We start from the raw sequence: 22,789 nt of genomic DNA on the forward strand, positions 1-22,789 counted from the left end.
CAAATTCAGCACCCCCACCAAAAAAATTTAAAAGAATCAAGTATGATCCTGCCATCTAAACCTGAGTAGTGGAATACCAATTGCATTTCTATCCATGCTATGCCCTCAGGTGCCTTATGGGATAAGCAATCACATATTAATGGTGCTAATATGCAATATACTGCTCCTACCAGTTGAGATATTTTCACTTTAACAAGGAACATTCAGCTATATTACCCAAAGAGCAAACCTAGTAGGGACCACGGTTCAACTTAAAAGGAGATCATTTAGATGCTCTTAAATTCACTCTTCACATAGGTGGCTGCAGCCTTGCCCACATGAAAACCAGCCCCAGTCAAGTCCAGTTAGATGTTAAATGCTCATAGTGTTCCTAGGTCTATCATCTTAAAATTATTGCCTGAGATTAACTAAGATGAGATGATGTTGATGCCAAAGCCAAAAGCTGACTGATATTTCTGTATAAAAGATAACAGTACCAAAGCTCTGATCCTCCCAGACAACTACAATTACTGAACAGTCAGGAATGGGGGAGGCTGGTGGCTTGATGTTAATCCCTTTTCACCTCCATAGAAAGTCCACTTTTATGAGAGGATGACATTAGTGACTGTCAGCATTCTGAATTAAGACCTTTTCCCAAGAGAAACTTGAGCAAGTCATTTATTTCAGCTCTTTAATGCCAAGGCATTTTTTTCCTATAGGATTTTTGAGAAGTGAAAACACTGCTATGAGATATGAAGCTTTTGATTATTCTAAGGTTTATATTTTAAAAATAAATGTATATAAGACATGACTCCTTACATGGGTTAAAAATAAGTCTGACACTTTCATACCAAATACCTGTCTTGAGAATTCTAACAGCCAGTGATCCAGGACTTTCATTGAATGTTATTGGAGTGCCAAAATAAGAGGACAGAATAAAGAAGCATCTACACCTTGGATTGACCCTCTCTTTTGTGCCTTTGGCTGGAACGGAGAGGCTTACTTCTGATTCTTCACCAGGATAGGGGCTTCTGTTCATAAGTACCAGCATACATCCCATTTCAATAGTAAGATGTGACTTATCTAACATATCACTCATTCCCAACATTCTGCATGGATCTGGAAATGCTGCTAAAAGTTTAGTCTAGTGAGATTCGGAAGGGGGACTCTCTTTCTCAAAAATTAGCTAATGTAGCTAATACTTAGCACTGTGTCCATTGCAAAATACAGACTAGCCCCTCTGACACCTCTAGTGATTGCTGTCTTTACACTATTCTTTTTCAACTGGTGTCTAGGACCTAGATAGACTTCCAGAATTTTTCTCCATAAGTACAAACTACTTTGAAAGTCCACTTTTAAGCATTTAGCATGAAAAGAGTTTAAATGGTAGAACATATGCCTAGCCTATTCAAGTTCCTGAGATTAATCCCCAGTATCGCAAAATAAATGAATAAAAGAAAACAAATTAGCAACTTCTTTGCCAGTTTAAATAGATTAAACATGCAATATATGTAGTACTGTAGCACTGTTGTTCCGTTGTTCATCTATTTGCTCTAGCAGGCACCAGTAACATCTCCATTTTGAGACTTGTTGTTACTGTTTTTGGCATATCGAATATGCCACAGGTAGCTTGCTAGGCTCTGTGTGCGGGTGTGATACTCTCAATAGCTTGCTGGGCTCTCCGAGAGGGATGGAGGAATCAAACCTGGGTTGGCTGTGTGTAAGGCAAACACTCTACCCGCTGTGCTATGGCTCCAGTCCACCATATACAATATATGTATGTACATATATATGCACATTTATATATATATATATATATATATGTCTGAGGCAGTTAGTGAGTTTATTGGGTCAAATTGAATGATTGACCAAAAGTAGCATTAGATTGATAGGTTCCTTTACTACCTGCAAGTGACCTCACCTGAGTACAAGTGAGAGAGCCTTTGAATCCACTACAGCTGAGGAAGAGGTAAGGTTACCAGACCATTGGATTGGGGTCCAGGAAGACACCAATGCTATAGTTTATAGTGAGCAGTTACCCATGTTGAACCCTTAAAGAGGATGCCTTTCTTAGGAGACGTCAGGGACAGGAGCAGCTCCTTTTGGGATGTCCTCTCCCCAAAGTTACTAACCATATATGTGAGCGTAGACATACACCTCTATGAGAATAATTCTTCCTCCCCATGGTTCATTATTTGTTTCTTGTTGTTAATTTATGTGAGTTGGGATTCTGGTTCTGTTTTGTTATGTTTTCTTATATGTTTGGGTTCATTGTGTTTTTTTAATAATTTTTAAGTTTATTTTTGGAGATGGAAATGGATTGTTCTATGTAAAAGCTGAGTTCTTTGTTTCTTTCTTTTGCCCATGGCTGACTGCATGCTCTCTATTGATGTCTTGTTCCTGGTTGTTGACACTGACCATCTTGTCTATGAAAGGAGGCACTCCAGCGGGCTTGCTTGATCAGAAGAAAGGGAAGTTTTCTTGGTTTAGTCACTCCACAGAAACCCATGGTAATGTTCCCCTGTGCTCTATGTGTGTAAATGTGTAATAGTACATACCAAATTAGATGGTAGGGTACTATCTTGGTGGCTATGATGCTATGTGTTGAATATGTGTGTGTGTGTGAGAGAGAGAGAGAATAGTAACCTATTCCACAGTAAGCTATGTGCCTTATCATAACTTCACATGATTATGTCAGCAGACATGACAATCAGCAACTGCTACTCCTTGTTGGAACTTCTCCTTCGAGAAGTGCCAATCAAGAATAAAATTGCTATAAATGCCAACTAGATGTTCTTGCTGACAGTGGCTTGATTTAAAAGGCAATAAGTTTCCAACTAATGTCTAACTCCTAATTTGATTGTATTTCCATGCCTAGCGCCACAAGTACCATCATATCATTCCGCTAGCACATAAGGGGCTCTCTGGGAGCAAAATGTCAGATAACTGTTTATACACAGCTCGGCTTTGTAAATAACAATTCTTGAAGAATTAAAGTAAACTTATATCATAGATGAAGTTAGATCAAAAGATGCCAAGCTTTTCAATTTTATGGATATTTGCTCAGAGTGACTGAAGCAAGAAACCTTGTGGTCTCTCTTTATAGTCCTCAGTAATAAAACCACCCGAGTCTGTTCTCACTTAGCAATTCCCTCAACTTGGGCTTCAAAAGGAAAGTGAATGCCACAAAATCCAGTACCACCATTTGGTTATTAACCACCCTCCTCTGATATTCCTAATTCATAATTCCTGTAATAACTGTATCTCATTTTAGAGTTTAAGGGAGTTGACTAATAAGGGTGCAGAAAAGTTGACATAGTGCAGAGCTGTAACATTGTAGTCCAATCCAGAACCTACCTAGACACATTGCATGATCTTGAACATCAGATCTTGTCCCTTCCCAAGACCTCTCTTTCCTTTCCCTGGAAGTAAAGGAGACAAGTTCGAGTTGCAAAATGTCTAAAATTTCACACAGTTCCAAGCATCTTTGAAATGATATATTTTTGTGCATTGAAAAGGAGCGTTGGGTGGAGACTTTCCTCATGCACAGCAAACATCTGGGAAGCCATGGGTTTTCTATTCACATCTTCCATGTTCCTGAATCTATTCTTGACAACCCAGCTTACTTCATCCAAAAGAAAAAAAAACTGGAAAAAAATCCTCATCTATTAACACCAAGTGGTCTCATCCAAGTGGTAGAAGTATTGTCCAGATCTGTTATAGTCCTATTGGTGTCACATTGCCTCATGCCATACCCTCACTAATTATAGTCTGTGGCTGCTGAGGGCTAGTGAGTTTCTCAACAGAAATAGAAGTTCCATTATGCAAGAACTGAGATAGGTTTGACACTGTAAGGGACACTCTGAAGAACCAGGGTTGGCAAAAATAAAGAAGTCTTTGTTGACATGCTGAAAGGATATTCTAATTAAAAATAATAAAACAGTGACTTATTCTAAGCCACCAAGCTGGGTCTCAGCTTAAGAAAACACCCATGACTAAGGAAATTCAGCTCATGTATCTTGGGAGGAGATGGGAACATGATTAAGCAGGTTGACTTCAATAGAAGGGAAATTATATGGGGTGTGGGGACAGAGTTAAAATACAGTAAGTAGGGCATTTATCTTGCATGTAGCCCACCCAGCACACCATATGTTCTCCTGAGCCCACCAGGAGTGATCCCAGAGTGCAGATCCAGGAGTAATCCCTGTGTTCAGCTGGGTGAGGCAAAAAAAAAAAGGCGGGTATTATAGTTTTTGCGGTTTATCTTCAGGCCACTTTAAACTTAATTGGGCAGATCGTCCATTTAAGCCCCTTGTTCTTGATTTTCTGCTGTGCTTATTTAAAACTTAGGGTGTGATCCTGGCCATAAACATTCATCTCCAGTTCTCTATTTCAGGTATAGTCCTATTTGTAACGGACTCAGGACTCAAGTGTGCTATAGGCAGAGGCAGTTATCCAAATAGTAGTTCTAGTAGTAGTTCTAGTAGTTCATGGAAAAGAAAATGTCCTTTCTTCAGCTGACTTGGATGCTGATCTTGGAGGTTGAGTCCCTTAGAATGGGCGTGCTTAAAGGAATAAGGGGAATTTTCAAACACCATGGAAGCTCTTCTCAAAAGTAGCAGATACATGGAATACTCACTCAACTTTCCAAGGCCTTAGCAATGAGGGTAGAGAAGAGTCAGGATTTAGCATCTCTGGATGCCTCCCATCACTTCAATCGCCGGGTTGTCCTAGATTTTCCCCTAATACCTATGAGTCTAGTGTTTTATTAGCACGACTTTAACCTAGGTAAACAGCAGACATGCCGGTCAAGGAACTCACAAACCTGGCCAGGGCAGTGCCTCAACATCCTCCCAGCAGTTCCCTGGTTCCTACCATCAGCTACTACTTAGACCCTATCCACCCACATAGCATTTAGTCTTGATTGGGTATGTTGTTATAATCTAATGCCTCTCTCCCTTTTCTCCCTGCCCACAATGCCTTGCAGTGAGCATGCCCACAAGTGAGACGGAATCGGTCAACACTGAGAATGTGGCTGGAGGTGACATCGAGGGAGAAAACTGTGGGGCCAGGCTGGCGTGAGTAGGCATGGGCAAGCCCCGGGGTGGGGCTGTTCCAGGGGTGCAGGCAGGGAAGCAGGAGTAAGAATGGGCTGGATTGTCATCGCTGGGAGGGCAGAGAACAGAGCCTACAGTGAGAAATCAACCTCAGGGAGTGGCCTGTTTGAGTAAGAGGGAGGCCCTGGGTGGAGTAGGGGTTGGGGGGAGCCTTCAGTTGAGGTTGTTCTTCAATTATGCACTTCTGTGAGGTTTGCATCTCGGGATTTTGAGCCCCTTCCATCCTATCAGAGAAAAAAACAGGGAGGGGGTGACTCTGAAGTCTGTTTCTTCCCAGCCCATCTCACCCCCTTTCCCATAAGTGAGTTGTGTTAGTGTAATTGGGTTCTGCTAACTATCATTTCCATTCTGATTAATGTGACCTGGAAGGAAAGCAAACAGGTAAGAATATGCACTGGAGATGACGAACATGTTGGTCCTTATCTGCGATTTTGAGTTTGTTCTTCATGTAGGGAAGGGAAACTGAGGGACCTGAAATGCAAACCTGAGTAATGAGAAATGCATGCGGTTCCATATCTCCAACAGAGCATTCAAGCATTCATGTCCTCCCTTTCCTGGCTCTGTGAGCTGACTTTGGCCTCAGATTGAGCTAGTTCAAGGACTTTGGCCTCAGACTGAGCCAGTGTCAAAAGGCATATTTCCATAGAAATGATCACAATCACCCATTCCATCCAATTTTTAAAAAGGGGATGAGATGTCCCTGGGGATCTTTCCCTTAAGAAAAAAAAAATAGAAGAAAAAAAACTGGTTAAAAATATTCAAACTTTTGGCTTTGTTACTTCCGGGATCTGGAATGCCAAGTCCAAAGACGAACACCGTGTTCTACTAGAGTCACATTGACCTTGAAAATGAGGCCTCTGGCCTTAGGGATTTGGGAATTGTTTTTCCTTTTGCCTTGGAGGTTTGGGAGCTGCAAACCCCTAAGTAACAGCAGTCCTATATACAGTGAGTTTCTAAATAGCCCTGAAATGCAAAGGTTGACAGGAGATGCCTCTGAATCAAGAGTGGCCAGCATGGAGAAGTCCTCCGAGTCACAGGAGAAGGCAAAACCAGACTCAGGAGCTGATCCACCCTCATAACTTCTGTCTGCTGGGGGATGTGGGGCCTTTGATATCATTCACTCTGACAGTGGCACCAGGGAGTCTGTACCACAGATCTCTCAGCATTGTTGGAAAGCAATTATTGTCAAAATGCTGTTAAAATATGGGGCTAATTACAATTTTAAGCAGCAGTCCCTCTTTTTCTCTTCCTTTCTTCTGGAACTATACAAAACAAGAGCTCGCATTTCTGGAAGTGTGCCCCAGACAGCCACGCTGGGGAGAGGTGGATGGCAAGCTTTCAGGGGCATCATTCTAGGTTTTTCTGTTGTTTTGACATGAAGAGGATGGTTGGAAAGAAGATAATCTAGGACTCGGTATTGACTTTTGGACTTGGCTCAAATTGTTGACCAGGAGAGACTTGGGGAGGTGGGCAGTTACCAGAGTGTTTTCCAGCCTGGAAGCTCTGTTGGAGAATGCAATTATGCCATGTAGAGGGAAACTGGCATCTTGCATGTATCTGGCATTTCCTTGCTTTTAGAGCCCTGTAGAAATGTTCTCTGTTATCTCCATGAATGTCCACACTTAGGTACCCACAATGCACATGTAAAATACCTAATCTCCACACCATAATTATCCTATGAACTTTAAAACTTCATGGGCCAAAGAAAATTAAGATTAACCCCTTAATTAGGAATTGTTAATTACTGAAATTAACATTTTATTAAATGTTATTATATTATTATATTGTATATAATGTAAATGTATGATGGGTAATGTATGATGTAGCTATTACATACATGTATTACATGTATGATAAGTGCATAACATAATATATTATTGTTGTTATTATATTATTTATTATATTCAAAATTAACCAGGTTAATTTTAAAATTAAAATTAAGCCCAAAGCTTAATGGGCTCTGGTACGTGCTTTCCATGCCCAAGACCCAGGATTTTATCTCCAACATCTCCAAGCATCACCAGAAGTGACTCCTGAGCACTAAACCACAGATAGCCCATAAGTACCACCAGGTTTTGTATAAAAACCACTGTAGCACTGTAGCACTGCCATCCCATTGTTTATTATTTGCTTGAGCGGGCACCAGTAACGTCTCATTGTGAGACTTGTTGTTACTGTTTTGGGCATATCAAATATTCCATGGGTAGCTTGCCAGGCTCTGCTGTGCAGGTGGGATGCTCTCGGTAGTTTGCCAGGTTCTTTAAGAGGGACGGAGAAATCGAACCCGGGTTGGCTGCGTGCAAGTCAAACGCCCTACCCGCTGTGCTATCGCTCCAGTTCCAATATAAAAACCAAAATAAATAATTTAAGTTCTGTTTTTTTCCCCACTACTCAGTCCCCCAGCTTTTGCTCTGTTTCAGACAGTGGTAGGTTAGGATGCATTCTGGTTGGAGAAATAGTGCTCAGACCAAATAAGCTGGGGGCTGAGTGTGGTAGCAAGACAGTGAAAGGCTAGCATTTTAAAAGCTGAGTTAATAGATATGTGTAGTTAGATGATGATCATCAATCACTGTGAGGGCAATATATAAAAATGAAGACCTAACAAGAGTGGTACATGAAAAGGATCAGAGGGAAAATAATTGCAATGGAATATTTGGATGGGGAGGAGGTAGCTGGGTAGGGAAGATGAAGAGGAAGGAGCCACTAGCCATTGAAGCTGAAGATAGGAAATGATAAGGATGCTGAGCTAGAATTGAAGCAAGGTCCCAATTGGAGGAGCTCTGCATGTCCAGTTGGGCCCTGATGTTTAACAGGATATGGGAATCGGAGATGCTAGAGAAGGATATATCAGCACATACGAGATTACCAGTTTTAGAGTCTTTGCTGTCTCTATGGGATAAGGATAGTTATGGGATGAGGATGGTTCACGGGGGAATGGCAAAGACTGGACCACAGGAATCAGGCCCACACAGAAATAGGGAACAAAGAAGGTTGAGGGAAACACACAACAGCACTATCGGAAGAGGGATAGGGACATGCAAGGGAAAGCCATTTCTACTCTCAGTCAACACCATGCCTCCTTGGTACCAGGCAATGGTGCTGGATAGCAGAGAGCAAATCACAGCCATCTCATCCTATAAGTAAATAGTTAATAATTGGTATATCTATGAAGAGGGAAGACTAGCTATAATATTAGGTTGGTAACAGAAGGACGGACTCAGTTTAGACTGGTGGGTTAGGAGAAGCTTTTATGTAGAGTGAAATTAAGCCAGCAACTGGATTGAATATATATTGTTGAGGTGAAGAGTAAGGAAGAATATTGCAAACAGAACAAGAGGGTTTCAAACCCTTTTTGTAGAACTTAAAGAATACCAGTCCTGCCATCTAGGTGGATAAAAGGGGCAGGGAGGAGAGGTTGGATATGGACAGAACCTCATACACTACAGAACAATCTCGATCATCACTGAAAGAGTATAGGAAGTCATTAAGCTTGAGAAGTCAGGAAACTGACTCTGGATGGGGATGTTTATTTCATTTATGATACATTCTTGGCCGATCACTTCGCTGTTCAGAAAAGAATGGATAGAAGGGTGGCCCTGAGGGAAGTAGGCAGAAGTGGGAGGTGGTCCCAATAGCACCACCTACTTGTGGCATGATGGCAACTCAGGAGATCAGGAGCAAGGAGATCGGTTCTTTCTGCATTCTAGAGCTCAAGCCAGTAGGAATTTAGGGCTCCCTGAATGTGGGAGGTAGGGTCTAAGTGAAGGAGCAATGGTAGAAAGCCAGCACAGGGCTCTCACTCAAGAGGTGAGGCCAAGGAAGGCAGAGGAAAACAGTGGATAATACAAAGCCACTGCCAAGTGATGCCTTGTTTTATTTTATCAGAGTCAAAACCAGGCAATCTTGAAAGCTACATAGAAACCAATGAAAAGGCATAAGATGAAAATCTGGGAGTGAATTCTTCCAGGAAGAAAACACTTCTATGAGGAAAGAGGGGGAAGACTTTCAATACACAATATGAGGCAAGATAGGTAGGGGGAGGTGAGGCAGAGTAAGATAGTATGGGGTGAGATAGGTAGGGAGAGATGGGGTGAGGTAGAGTAGGTTATCCTAGATTAGGTAAGATAGGGTAGAAAATGGTAGGGTAGGTAGAGTAGGTAGATTAGGATAGAGTGGGGGTGGTGAAGTGGGGTAGGTAGGAATGAGTAGGGTAGACTAACATAGGGCAGGGAAGGGCAGGGTAGGAGAAGGAAGGGTAGGGAAGGGTAGGGTCGGTAAATTAGGACAGGATAGGATTGGATAGGATGGATTAAGTAGGGTAAATTAGGATAGCGTAGAAAGCATAGATAGCATAGATTCTTCACAGAGGCATGAAGAATCTTGAGGTCACTACTGAGGGCTTATAGGACTTAGAACAGGTGTGCAAACCAACTGGAAGAAGCATTACCCTCCCATGGCACGGAATGGTGCCTTAATTACCCACCTGCCCCAGCTCACTTACTCACACAGTGCAGAGTGAGACCTTCCAAGAGGTGAAAGGTTGCCAAGCAATGAGATCCGTCATTTTGATTAAGTGGGTTCCTGAATTTGACCCCCACCTGTATCAAGAAGAATGGTGGAATCAAGGCATGCAGAACTCACTGAGTTCTAACCTCAGCTCTCTGAGAGCTGTGTTTTTTGTCTCCAGACACATGCCACTTGTGGGTGCTTGCATAATAGATGTTTTAAATGGGATGCACGTTTCAGACTCATGGAGCCTAAAATTATATTTTTTATTGCCTGAGAACAGCAACAACAACAAAAGTCAGTCTTGAAGTGTTGTGTCTGGGGTTATGGATCAGGATTTGTAACTAAGCTGAAAATAAAGACCTGCCCTATTTCCTCTTTTTTTGGAATGTGCTGGAATGCCAAGGGAAGACCCATAGCTGAAACCAGGATTTCATTTCCAACCTTGATCCTCCCTGGTGCCCACGCCCCAGAATCATTTTCTGGGGAGATACAAACACTAGTTTTTTGTTCCCTCATCGGGGCGTGCTTGGACTGGGAGAGAGAAGGGAGGGCAGAGCCTTGATCTGCCTTGAAAGGCACCCAGAGAGAATTGCAGACACATCTGAGAGAAGGCTTGGAGCCAGGACGTGCTTGGTAAACAGAGTCACGAGGATGGTGACTTCAAGCCATCACTTAGGCTTGTGTTTAACTCTCCAACCCTAGGGAGACCCCAGAAAACCCCAAGTTCAGCAAGGCCCTGCTGGAGGAGTTAGAGCCCCGGATTCCCTATCACCCAATTATCAGCTGGAAAACATTAGTTTCCCCCATTAAACAGAGGCTCTAAATAAAAACGCTGCCCTTGGCTCCCGGTCCCCTTCCCACACGCTTTGTTAACATGTGATTAAAGCCTCCAGCCCGAGCAGGCAGTCTTTGGGGGTGGGAAAAGGTTATTAGCTAGCGGTTTCGAACAGTAAAGGCACTTGGCTCAGATTCTCCGTGCCCCAGAGATATAATTATCTCATGCTTGATGGCTTTGCCACCTGTCACATCTTCTGGTTTAATTTTTTTAATAAAAAAATAACGAGAGGGGTTGTTTTCTTGCTCTGTGACAGAGCTGGCTTTTCACAGAGCTGGGACAGCATGGGCTTGTGGCAGATGCCTCCCCAACTCTCCTCTCCTCTCCTGTTTTCTTCATGCTTTGCTCTGGTCTCTGCTCCCTGCTTTGCCCATGTCTGGTCAGCTTCCAGCCTTTCTGCTTATTACATGTGTATTGAATTGGGGCCACCTGCAACCTCTCTACTTCATGTCAACGAACATTTGGATGTTACCTCGGTGATTTTTGTCTCAATGCTTACATTCTCCTGTCTGTTTCCCTCTCTCCCTCTCTATCCTTTCTCTATCTGTCTCCCTTTGTCTCTCTCCTCTCTCTCTGGCTCTCTCTCCCTCTATTCCTTTATTTCTGTCTCTTTCTCCCTCTCAATGCTTTCTCTCTGTCTCTCTCCTATTTGTCTCTGTCTCTGTCTCTCTCCCTCTCCCTCCCTCTCTTTTCCTTTCTGCTTTACTTCTCCCTCAGATTCCTCTAGGACCTCCTATATGAACTAAGAAACCTTCTGAAAGGTTCTACCTTTCAGTGGATCCATAGTCCCATAAAATGACCTAAGTTGGTCCCCAGCACACCTGCCAGTGCTTTTGTGCTTCTAGCCCCAAAGTCCCCAGGTCTTTGGACTGCACAGGACTGTCAGCATGGGGACTGTTTTAGCCCAGATTGCAGCCCTTGAGTGATACTTGTTGTGACCTCTTAGGTTCTAGCAAGCTCCTCCTGTTTATTCTCACTTCCTTCCTAGGCATGGGCTAGCCCCTGTTGAGGCAGTAGTGGGGACTCCTGTCTTTGAGTTCTGGCTGGCAAGAGTCTCATATCCTCAGAAAAGGCTTTCTTCTCCTTCTCCTCCCTTCTCGAAGGGCAGCATTCCTAGCATCCTAGCACCCTGGGATCTGCAGGGCTGAGAACAAGCACTCTCCTCTCCAAGGGTTTTGTCTTTGTTTCAAAGATACTAGACATGTAGATTGTGTGTCCATTGGACCAGCTCTCAGTCTCCACATCTGTACGCCAGTTTACTAGGAGAGGTCCTCTCTCCGAAATTGTTCTGATACCCTCCACATATCTCCCCAGACTCAGGCATTGTCACTCAGACCAGAAGTTTCTCTGGGACTGTTAAATGATGGGAAAAAGTGTGCGTATCATTTGGTAACACTCCCCTCCCTTTTTCTGTTTCAGTCACCGAATCTCGAAATCCAAGTTCAGGTAAGTGACCTGCATGCTTCTGCCCGCTTTGTCCACCTCCACCCCCAGCTCAATTCCAGTTCCCCTGTAGAGGGATAGAGGTAACAGCCTCCAGGAGGGGCAGTAAAGAGAAGGCTGCTCTTCTACAGGAGAAATTATTGTGTCTTTGCTGAAGAGGTGGGGTTAGAGCAACAGTGCAGGAGATACGGCCTTTGCCTTGCAAGTGGCTGACTTGGGTTCAATCCCCAGCATCCCATAGGGTCCCCTGACAAGTGCCATGGATAATCCCTGAGCAGCACTGGCTATGACCCCCCCATAACAAACAAACAAACAAAAGTGTCCTGGGTAAAATCAGGCAGATACTTCTCAGAGATTGTGGAATCTGATCATTCTCCTTCTCTGAAAAGATAAAGTTCAGTGAAAAGAGATAAAATGTGAATGTTTACTACAGCACTTACAACATGTCTCCAATTATTGGCTCATGCCCTGTTTCTACTACATTGGATCAGTGTACCTCTAAGGTTTTATTTTCAGAAACTCAAACTAAGTGCCTATTCAGGGGTAGGCTGTTTGTATGTGTGCTGAATAAGTAAATACATGGATGTTTGTAGTGAAAATGTGAATTAACTTCCATAAAATTGTAGGTGCTAAAACATATTGGTTTTAGCACCTTTTATTTCATAATTGATCTGATCTTTCTTCCCTGCTCTTACCTACTATGTAGCCGAGCATAAATAACAAACAATAAATCTTAGTCCAGCTGGGAAACTATAACCCAGTGCTGCATTGTGAATAGTTCCTTCAGGTAAAATGTTTGGACTACATATTTGTTTACCCCAGCTCTGCTCCAGGATGGAACTAGATGCATAGGGTGGAGTGAGGGTGTAGGGGTAGGGAATAGGGCTGGGGAGAGACCTTGAGAAAATAGGAAAATAGGATCTGGTGAGGGCTGGTCCTAGAACCGTCCTGTGTCCTCTGTCTTTGCAAAACTATGGGTGCCTTCTAAGTTGTGGCAAGTCTACCTGGTTTGGAAATCCGCCATAGGAGTCTATGGGCTCCTACCCTTTGCCTCTGATCTTGAAATCTATACTTCTGCTCTCTGACCCCAGAACAATTTTGTCCACTGTCACTAGCAGCTCCATAACTCACCTGAGTACATGGGCATTTTCAGGTCATCACACGCCAGAATGATCTGTAATGTTGCGTAGGACTACGGCAGGCTTGCTTGTCTACCTGCTTCCCATCACTGTCTCTGTGCCAGCTGAGACAGAGATCCAAAACAAACACAGACATTCTCCCACATACCTGAAGACCCCCCATATCCACAGAGTGTCACTGTGCCTCCCCATGACTATCTGAGCAACCGTCTTAAAGCCTTTAAGAATTGGCACTCAGAAACTAAGAATAAAATCAAGGTATTGGTGGGTTAGAAAGATAGTACAATGGGTATGGTGCTTGCCTTGCATGTGACCATCCCAAGTTCCGTCCTTGGAACTACATATGGTTGGTCCTCCAAGCATTGCCTGAAGAGACTCCTGAGCACAGATGCAGGAATAAAACCTGACCACTGCTGGATGTGGCACACCTCCAAATCCCAAGAACATCAAGATGCTGGAGTCTTACTATCCTATGCTTCTGACACCTCCTTCCTACCCACCTGAGTTCCACTGGGACTGGAACATGTAGCTTTACTCCACTCCCTCTGTCTAGGAAACCAAGACCTCCTTCCTTTAGATAAAAAAAAAAACTAGAGAATGTCCACCAGGTCCAGACTTTACTTCACAAAAGAGAGCTCTAGAAATGCTTTTAAAAGTCCTTTTTCTCTTGACAAAGTTTGGGTTTTGATCCTTTATTCCAACATCTGGAGAAGTGCCTGGGACTAAACAGGAATTTAATAAGTATTTTTCTGAGGAAATCAGTGCCTAAATGAGTAAGTAGTTTTGGCTCTTTAAGGCAATATGACAATAGGACACACAAGTAACAAACTTAAGCAACAAATCTAATTTGACAGCCCAAACTGGAAAAGCATTTTGTGCTTCTGACAGCTCCTAAACCCCAACAAAAATCAGAGCACATTTATATAAAAATACATTTGAAAATATTTCCAAACTATCATTCTCATTGCATACAAATGAGTGCCTTGTAAGTGAAGAACTGAGTGAATGAATAAGTAAGTGAACACAATATGAGACATTACCAGTAGATGCTGGAAGCACTGCTTTATTCAGAGATCTGTGGTCTAACTGGTGCTTTTGAAAACATAAAGGGACAGGACAGTGAGTGGTCTCCCTAAGCTTCTGGGATATCTGTTCAGTGTGGACACGTTTACTTTGTAGATTTGTTCTAGGATGCAGACATTTGACCCCTGGGGAGAACAAGCTCTAGGAGAGCAGATGCAGCGGAAATACAGAGGGCAGAGGCGGGAGCAGTAGTATAGTAGGTAGGGCTCTTGCCTTGCAAATAGCTGACCTGGGTTCAATATGGTTCCTTGGGCGCCGGGAGTAATCCCTGAGTGCAGAGCCAGGTGTAACCCTGATCACCACTGAGTGTGGCCCAAAGAAAAATAAAACAGAAGGAAAAAGAAATAGAGAGGTCAAACTTTGTATATCCAAAAGAGTTTTTATTACTGGGCCAATGATATCATTAAACCCATTTTTGGAGTATACTGAGACTGAGAGGTCCAAGGCCATGTATGTCCAAGTTAGAACCTATACCCAGGATCTGGCTAAGCTCTGTACTATCTGTGAAAAGTTTCTGCCCAGGAATGTAAAACGCTTCTGCAGAGATTGTGCCTTAGGCTTGTAGTAGATAGTTCTACGAGAGCACTGTTTAATAGAAATGTAATGCCACCCACATATGTATGTTTTGAAACATACTTGTAGCCATTTTAAAGGAGTAAAAAGAAATGTGAAATTAAATCTGATATCTTTTCTTTAATTCAGTATATCTCAAACACATTTTAACATGGACTAACACCAAGAAAGTAAAAGTATGAAACGAAGTCTTTTAATTAGTTTTTTTGTACTAAGTCTTCGACACCTTGTATGTACTTTTACACTTACTTCACATTTCTATTTATACTGATTTGGCCACGTTTCAAATGCTCAATTGCCTGAGGTGCTTGGTGGCTACTGCAACCAAATAATATGGCCCTAAAGAGTCTGCACAGATACCACCCACTTGTGCTTTCTGTTTAGCAAAATCAAAAGCTGGCAATGGACTGAAAATGACATCAAAGTTATCAAAGTGGAGCTCAGGAAATTTTTGTCTGCTGCTCCGGTTTTCTCTACAGATGCAAGAAAAACATATCTTTGCACTTCTGTCTGTCTCATTGCGGGAGCCCAGGTTAAATAAAATATATGAGAAGAGCATGTTAGTACAGGAAAGTTTCCAGCTCAGGAAAACCTTGCAAACATTGTGGGCCATGTTTTACATCATCATAGAAACTAAAATTTGACTTAAATAATTAGAGTATCCCTAATCATTCTCTCAGTTAAACAATGAGAAATAATAGAATTTGAGCATCAGACTGGTGCTTAATATACAAAGTCACAGGGTTTTTTCACAAGAACTATCAGAACAGAGCAATTAGGGGAAAATTCAGCAAGTTAATAAATATAGAATAATAGGGCAGTTTTCTGCTCTTGGGTAGCCAAATCTCCACTTTAAGTAATTAGTTACAACAGGAAATTTGGGAACATTTGAGGCTCGTGGTTCATAATAGGACTTAAACAGGTTTGGAACATATGATTCAGAAAGCCTTCTGCATCTTGAAGAGATTAACCAGATAACCTGTTAGAATTTTTCTATCTTAAATTCGCAAGATGATTATGAGTCATCAAGATGATTGTCTTGTCCAATTTTCAGTAAAATGTGTCTAATGTTCCCTTCTGCCATGCTATAAGCAACATGGCACATGTACAATTTTCCTCTAGTCTCTAAGAGTCCATTTTTAAGTTACTCATGTTTAAAGGAATTAAATGTTATAAATGCCTGTCTTGCTTGTTCTCAATTCTGCTAAAGAAAAAATAGAAACTTGCTTCTAGCTACTAGAAAGAATATAAAGTCACTGGCATTTTGATGTTGTTTACTATTCTGGTATCTGTCCACAATAGTTTGCCAAGCACATAATTTAGAAGCACTATTTGCTCCTCACACTTTTCTGATCCCTGGGTCACTCGAGTCCTAGGGCTCTTAGCCTTGTCTTCATCAGGGAAAGTCAATCTGCTCAACCTACTCTTTTTCTACCAACTGGCCATCTTAATGTTTGATATGGACTGCACTACATAGTTGGGATCTAAAACAAAGTCTAAGGCATGATCCCTTTCCAGCAGGATATTAGGACCTTGCTGAAGAGGCAGGAGCAATAAAAGATACTGAATGGGTCAAGGAAATGAGAAGTCATTTCATGGAGGAAGCATTGCTGGCTACCAGAATGTTCTGGGAAGCACCTGCACTGGGACTGCTAAGCGTTGCTTCTTACTTGCTTACTTAGGGGTCGGCATCACCCATATGGGGTCTGGATAGCAAAGACATATCACATGCAAACTTAAATGCTAGGTATGTTATCAAGATTTTTTGGAATTTTTAACTCAAAATGTATAATGCAGATGCTAAATATGACAAGAGTTCCAAGGCTGTTTATAAAATTTATCATGAAGAAGTATAGGGAATTGAGAGGAGCCTTTAAAAGGAGATGAGATAAAAGAATCTGGAGAGATAGTACAGTGGATAAGGCTCTTGCCTTGCATGCATCTGGCCCAGGTTCAGATGCTGGCAGTTTATATGGTCCCCAAGTTCTCTAGGAGTGATCACAGAGCCATGAGTGATCCCTGAGAATAGCCGTGTATGGCCCCAAAACAAACAAACGAAAAGTAAATAAAGTAAAAAAGGTAAGACAGAGAAAGGGAAGGTCCTAGAAAATGGGGGGCCAGTCTCTATAGATGGGAAGAAAAGAGGATAGCCCAATATTGAGAAGGGCTAAGATGGACCAAAGGGTGAAGGTGCAAATATTTACAATGGGAACATAAGGGTCTGGAAGGGTTTTGTTGTGTGTGGGTGGGTGAGGGCACATATATGGCAGTGCTCAGAGGTTACTCCTGACTCTGTGCTCAGGAATCACTCCTGGCAAGCTCAGGAGACCATATGGGATGGCAGGGATCAAACTCGGGACAACTGTGTGCAAGGCAGTTATAAGGCAGTAACGTACCCACTGTACTATTGCTCTGGCTCAGGATGTGGAAGTTTTAGAAGTATATTAGACATATCTTCATCCATTCTTCTCTCCTCTATCTGCATATGGAAAATTCTATTTCAAGAGTAAATGATTTTCGCAGTTAGTATGAAGGGAATGTGAATAGCAGGCAGATTTCTCCTCCCTTTTTTATCATTTAATTTCTATATCCTCCGTGCATATGTAAACACACAAATAAATTTACACATTCTAATAAACCATTACATTTATTATACAGTAGGAAGCGTTGCCAGGAAACCAGTTGTCAAGGAAAGCTATATTTTGAAGAGTGGGAGGTGTATAATTATCTTTAAATACTTTCTCTGGATAGTAATTACCCCCACCCCCACCCCAACCCAAATCCATGTGACTCTCCTATGCACAGGAACAGCCTGATTTAACGGGTACTATCTAGCCTGTGACAGCTCTAAGTCAGGGCTTCAAACAGAGTTGTTTCGGGCGCACAGGATAGGCTTGACCATCCAACATCCTTAACTTGGGGAAGAAGGGACTGAAGCAATTTCCAAAATTCAATTGCCTGCAAGTCTGTTCTCACACACTGTACAATAATAACAATAAAGTAGAATGAAGGAATCTTAATTCCTTGGGGTTGTGAATAACAATTATCAGCAATTTCTGAAGCAGGAGATGATAGCTATTTAAAACTTGGCAACTATCATGTAAGTTATTTAAAATAAATTATGAGTTGGTCCTGAGAATTCATTTTTCAGGAAAAGAAATATCCTTACTAAATTTCTCAGTGATATTTCAAACTGTGGCAATAGAAAAAGAGGCCTCCCTGGCAAGACCTGGTAAATTCCAGAGATCACCTTTTTAGGACCACCTGAGACCCTTTTACCCCCTTGATTTGCCCCTTCTTCTACCTCCTCAACCTCACATTTACCCCGGATGGTGTGTCTGAGGGATGAAAGCGTCTCCGCATGCATTGGAAGGCACTGTTTTTTGACTCCAGGCATTTCCTCTGAGGGCCATGAATCTCCCTTGGGGAACAAGCAGTGTCCCCTGCCAAGGCCTGCTGGTCCCTGGAGATGGCTTTCAGCATTCACTGACGTGGGAGTCAGAGCAGAGCAGTATCTGCTTAATTGCTTCTTCCCTCCTATTCTACAAACCAGGCCCCAACTTCTCTCTGACTTGAGTGCAGAAGAAACAATATCTTTTCTTGGATGCAATCCTCATTGTCCTAATCTTATTTTTTGCAAAGGTTTGGTAGTAGATTAAGTAACAAACTAACGGAGTCACAGAGGAAGTCACTCTATCTCAAAGTACAGTCTGGGAGCAAGCAGAAGGATATGTATCTAGATTCATCTGCTACTGGGCTTGCTTATCACCCAAACAGGGAATCTCTCTTCAGTTCCCAGACATACATGACATAGAGCTATCCCCAATGCCTTCCTTCTTCTCTCTGGCCCTCCTGGACCAGAGTGAAGCTCAGTACCTATAAGAGGTGCCACTTGGCCCAGATACCCTAACTACAGATTTTGGCTGGCACTTGTATTCCTTTGCTCTTTAAACCAGTGTCTCCAATTAACCCAGTGTCCTCTTGATTCTGCCTTCAAGCTGGTGTCAACTCAATCAGCTCAGTGGACCCCTTTCCCTTATCAGGGCTACTCCCACCTTCATCTCACTTGGATTGGAGACATGTTCCTTTTACTCTGTGGAAGCGATTGGAGTGCTGGTTTGGGGTTTCTAAAATCATATCCTGTCATATTATTCTTCCTCAAATCTTCCTCCCAAACCCCTAACAGCATCTCCTTCCTTCTCTCCTTTGCATGGACTAGGTGTTTGTGAAAATATTTGGTGGATGGAGCTACCAAATTCAGCTAGACATGTTTTTCTGTGTCATGAAGATGAATCTAGGGACAAACAATAACACACCATCACCACTGTAGAACTACAAAATGTCATTTCTTCCCCCTTGGGATCATTCCACTTGTTGATTCTCAACTATGATTATCTATTAGAGTCATTTGGGGAACTTTAAGAAATAACCAGCCCCCAGAGAATCCAATGTACTTGTTTTGGAGTTGGGATTGGGGTCCTGATGCTGGGTGTGTGAAGTGGGAATAATTTTTAAGCTTTTGAGTACAACTGTATGTGCAGACACATTTTAGAATCACTTACAGAATTCCCTAACCAAGAGACTGTGGGGACATTATATGGACCATGGGGGACTTTGCAGTGACTGTATGTGGCATGGACATGTGTTGAGAGATGTGTGTCCTTGGGACTGCCCTTGTTTATGAATAGGGGCTCTAAAAATTGGCCATGAAAGCAATGAACCCATGACCCAGATTCACCCTTTAGACTTTATGGATGAATTCTCAGCGTGAAGAAATGGCATGAGAGGACTATGGAGGAAATCAAAACTGCCTTTGATCCTCTGAGAGATGGGTAAGGTGCTCCTTCAAATCAGGACAACCCCTGCTTTGGAGCATCTCCCTTACTCTCCCTTACAGAATTAGGGAGAAGGGACAGCAGACCAAGGTATTGTTATTGGTAATCATTTCCAGTCCAAATACTACCCCTGCCATGAATGATACTTTTCATACTTGCAATAGTATTTGTAATAATGCCATATGAAAAATTGAATACTTCCCCTTACAGGGCACCTTGAGTATCAAGCCAGATGTACAATATGGCATCATACGTTCTCAATCCACATACCACCCTATGAGGGTAACCGCATGTTCACGTACAAATGAGTGGAAGAGGTTCAGAGAAAAGGCAAGGGGCATGACCCAGGTTACATAGCCAAGGGGTTGAACTCAGTTTTATCAACAGAGAGTTTCTGTCCTCACCACTAGGTTGTACCGCTAACATGAAACCATGCCAATTAGGTTGTAAAGGACGTTGCTGGGGTGCCTTCTGATTGACAGTGCTCTGTCTCATTACTTCCTCCTCTACTCTCATTGCTTCCTCTCCAGTCGTTACTGGCGCCGGTGGAATCGGTTCTGCAGAAGAAAGTGTCGGGCCGCTGTCAAGTCAAATGTCTTCTACTGGCTCGTGATTTTCCTGGTGTTTCTGAACACACTTACTATTGCCTCAGAACATTACAACCAACCCCACTGGCTCACGGAAGTCCAAGGTGAGAGCAGCCTGGTGCTGTCCTGGTTCACTGATGCTAACACAGCCCCGAATTCCAGGCAGGGTGACAAGAAAGCAGCTGGTGGTTGGGTCCTGCTAGCACAGTGCTGGGATGCCAAAGGCTTTGGCCTCTCCCCAGCCCCACAGTAAGATGTACAACCTTGTTATAAGTAGACATGGCTCATCTGGCTGTGCCCACACCATCTGCTAGCTCCAACAGTCACTGTAGAGTCCAGGTAATAGGGACACATTCTACAGCTCGTTTAGCCATCCCAGATCCTGGACTTCCAGCTTCCTGGAATGGCTTTTCAATACCCCAAGGATGACCGTGTGGGCTTGCCAGAACCTGTGAGGAGGAGGAGGCGAGGGTAAGCCAGAAGGTGGGGAAGAAGACAGTAAGGGCCTAACATAAGGAAGAGGGGATAACTGCCCTGGGGCCCCTAGCAGAAATCTCACTAGCCCTCAGTGCCCCTCCCAGAAAATTAGCCGTGGTCATTAACTCAGGGCAGGGCATGGAGGTGGGAGCTGTGTTCCAGAACTCTCACTGAGGGGTCAGTCTTCCAGTGAACAGGGCAGACTTGGAAATTCTGGTCCCCTCTTTGGTCTGATGGGCTAGGACACTTTCCTCTCTAAGCTTCCCTGATCACTCCTGATAAATGGGCCTGAGATCAAGAGAACCTTCCTTGTAGACCAGCTGTGGAGGGTCCCTGAGATGTCCCCCAGCATGTTTGCAAAACCTGTGGCTCGGGCACAGCTCAGACATGGTGGATGTGATGCTACTCGGCCCTGAGTGCTCTGTTGTGACAGTGGCAGACGGGAGAGGTGCCACGGCTCTAAGTGGAACTTTAGACTTTGGTGTTGTTCAATGTTGATCATTTCTATCTTTCCTCTCTCCTCTTCCCGCTTTTCTCTCTTCTCACCCTCTGTTTGTATCCAACCCCTTTCCCGAACCTGCCAGACACTGCCAATAAGGCGTTATTGGCCCTTTTCACTGCGGAGATGCTACTGAAGATGTACAGCCTGGGCCTGCAGGCCTATTTTGTGTCCCTCTTCAACCGCTTCGACTGCTTCATTGTGTGTGGGGGCATCCTGGAGACCATCCTGGTGGAGACCAAGATCATGTCCCCTTTGGGCATCTCTGTGCTGAGATGTGTCCGGCTACTGAGGATATTTAAAATCACAAGGTATTTGGAGCCTCGTGCTTCTTCACATGTGGGTCTTGGGGGGAGGAGTAGGGCTGTCATAGGATCTGGAAGAGCCTGGGAATGGGACAGTATTTTTGGGTTGGGAAGAGTCTGTGCGCTTGCTCATGGTACCCAGAAGAGATTGTGTATTCAGGGGGAAATATCTCATATAGAAACTCAAGGGGCCGCTGCTGGAAAACCTCCCTTCAGTGCTGTGAGCAGATTAGGAAAAGGTACAGTGAGACTTGGAACCCCTGACTTTTGCTTTGCCAGATTGTGCCTGCCTTTTTCTGAGCCCGGGTCACAAGGTAGTGACTGGGCATTAAGTCAACTTGTTCAGATGAGAGAGAGAGAAAGAACAAGGTCAAAGGGACATAGATCCCATTTGAGCTTTTCAAAAAACCCAGTCCAGGCTCCACACCCAAGACCATCCCTGCTGTTAGGGTACTGACACACAGACCCTACGGCTAATGGTTCTGTGCTATAATTCTTGAATGGAAGAAGGATGGTAGAGATTATGCCTGCATCTGCCCAAGACTGCAGGGTTCCTAGCTCTGGTCCTCTGAAGAAGATTATGGATCCAGGGGATAAGGAGAGGCAGCGGGCAGTAGAACAATGATGTTTAATTCTGTTGTGACCCATTTTGGGTGCTGAAGTTAGTTTATTTGATTTATTAGCCATGGTTTTAAGCAGCTTATTGAGATACAATAGAATTTACACATACAATAGAGTTTATATCCTAAATTTGTACAACTCAATGTTTTTTCAATATCAAAGTTTAAAAAGAATATAAACAGAATCAACTTTTAGAGCATTTTCTTGACTCCCAAAGGAAACTGCCTATGTGCCCCTCATAGTCTGCACCTTCCCTTCCAGTAGCAACTACTTATTTATTTTCTATCTCTATAGTCCATTCTGGACAATTCTCATAAGTGAAATCATATGGTATGTGAATTTTGTGATTGGCTCCTTTCACTTAGTGTAATGGTTTCAAGTTTTGTTCATTTATGTATAGGACATAGAAGTACTTTATTTCTTTTTATGATTAAATAATATTTAATATTATAAATATATAACATTTTAAAAATAACATCATCAATTGATGGACATTTTATTTCTACCTTTCAGCTACTTTGAAAACTGGTTCTAAGGATATTCTTATTCAAGTTCTCATATGCATATTTTTTTTGATTTTAGAAATATGTATCTATAAGCACAATTTTCTAGACCATCAAATAAGTATTTTTTATATTTAAAGAAATTGTCTTTTTGTTTTCCAAATATATTGAGTGATTTTACATTCTTCCAGTTTCTCCATATTTTTGATAAAAGAATAAAACAAAATATAAAAACATAAGCCTCCATGAAAATAAGCATACTTTCACAAAAAGTCTTTGATCTA

The 22,789-nt window shown here is 42.7% G+C and overlaps 1 protein-coding gene across 9 annotated transcripts in view; it reads left to right on the forward strand.

Moving 5' to 3' along the window:
• CACNA1C (calcium voltage-gated channel subunit alpha1 C) overlaps window positions 1-22,789 on the forward strand; it is a 691,920-nt gene that overhangs the window by 524,940 nt on the left and 144,191 nt on the right. For all 9 annotated transcript variants that reach the window (XM_055143504.1, XM_055143509.1, XM_055143508.1 and 6 more), the window contains exons 10-13: window positions 4,967-5,057; window positions 11,860-11,886; window positions 20,044-20,204; window positions 21,162-21,387. In XM_055143504.1, coding sequence (XP_054999479.1) covers window positions 4,967-5,057; window positions 11,860-11,886; window positions 20,044-20,204; window positions 21,162-21,387 — 505 coding nt within the window. The remainder of the gene's footprint in view (window positions 1-4,966; window positions 5,058-11,859; window positions 11,887-20,043; window positions 20,205-21,161; window positions 21,388-22,789) is intronic.

This window comes from Sorex araneus, chromosome 6, assembly GCF_027595985.1.
Source record: "Sorex araneus isolate mSorAra2 chromosome 6, mSorAra2.pri, whole genome shotgun sequence".
NCBI lineage: Eukaryota > Metazoa > Chordata > Mammalia > Eulipotyphla > Soricidae > Sorex > Sorex araneus.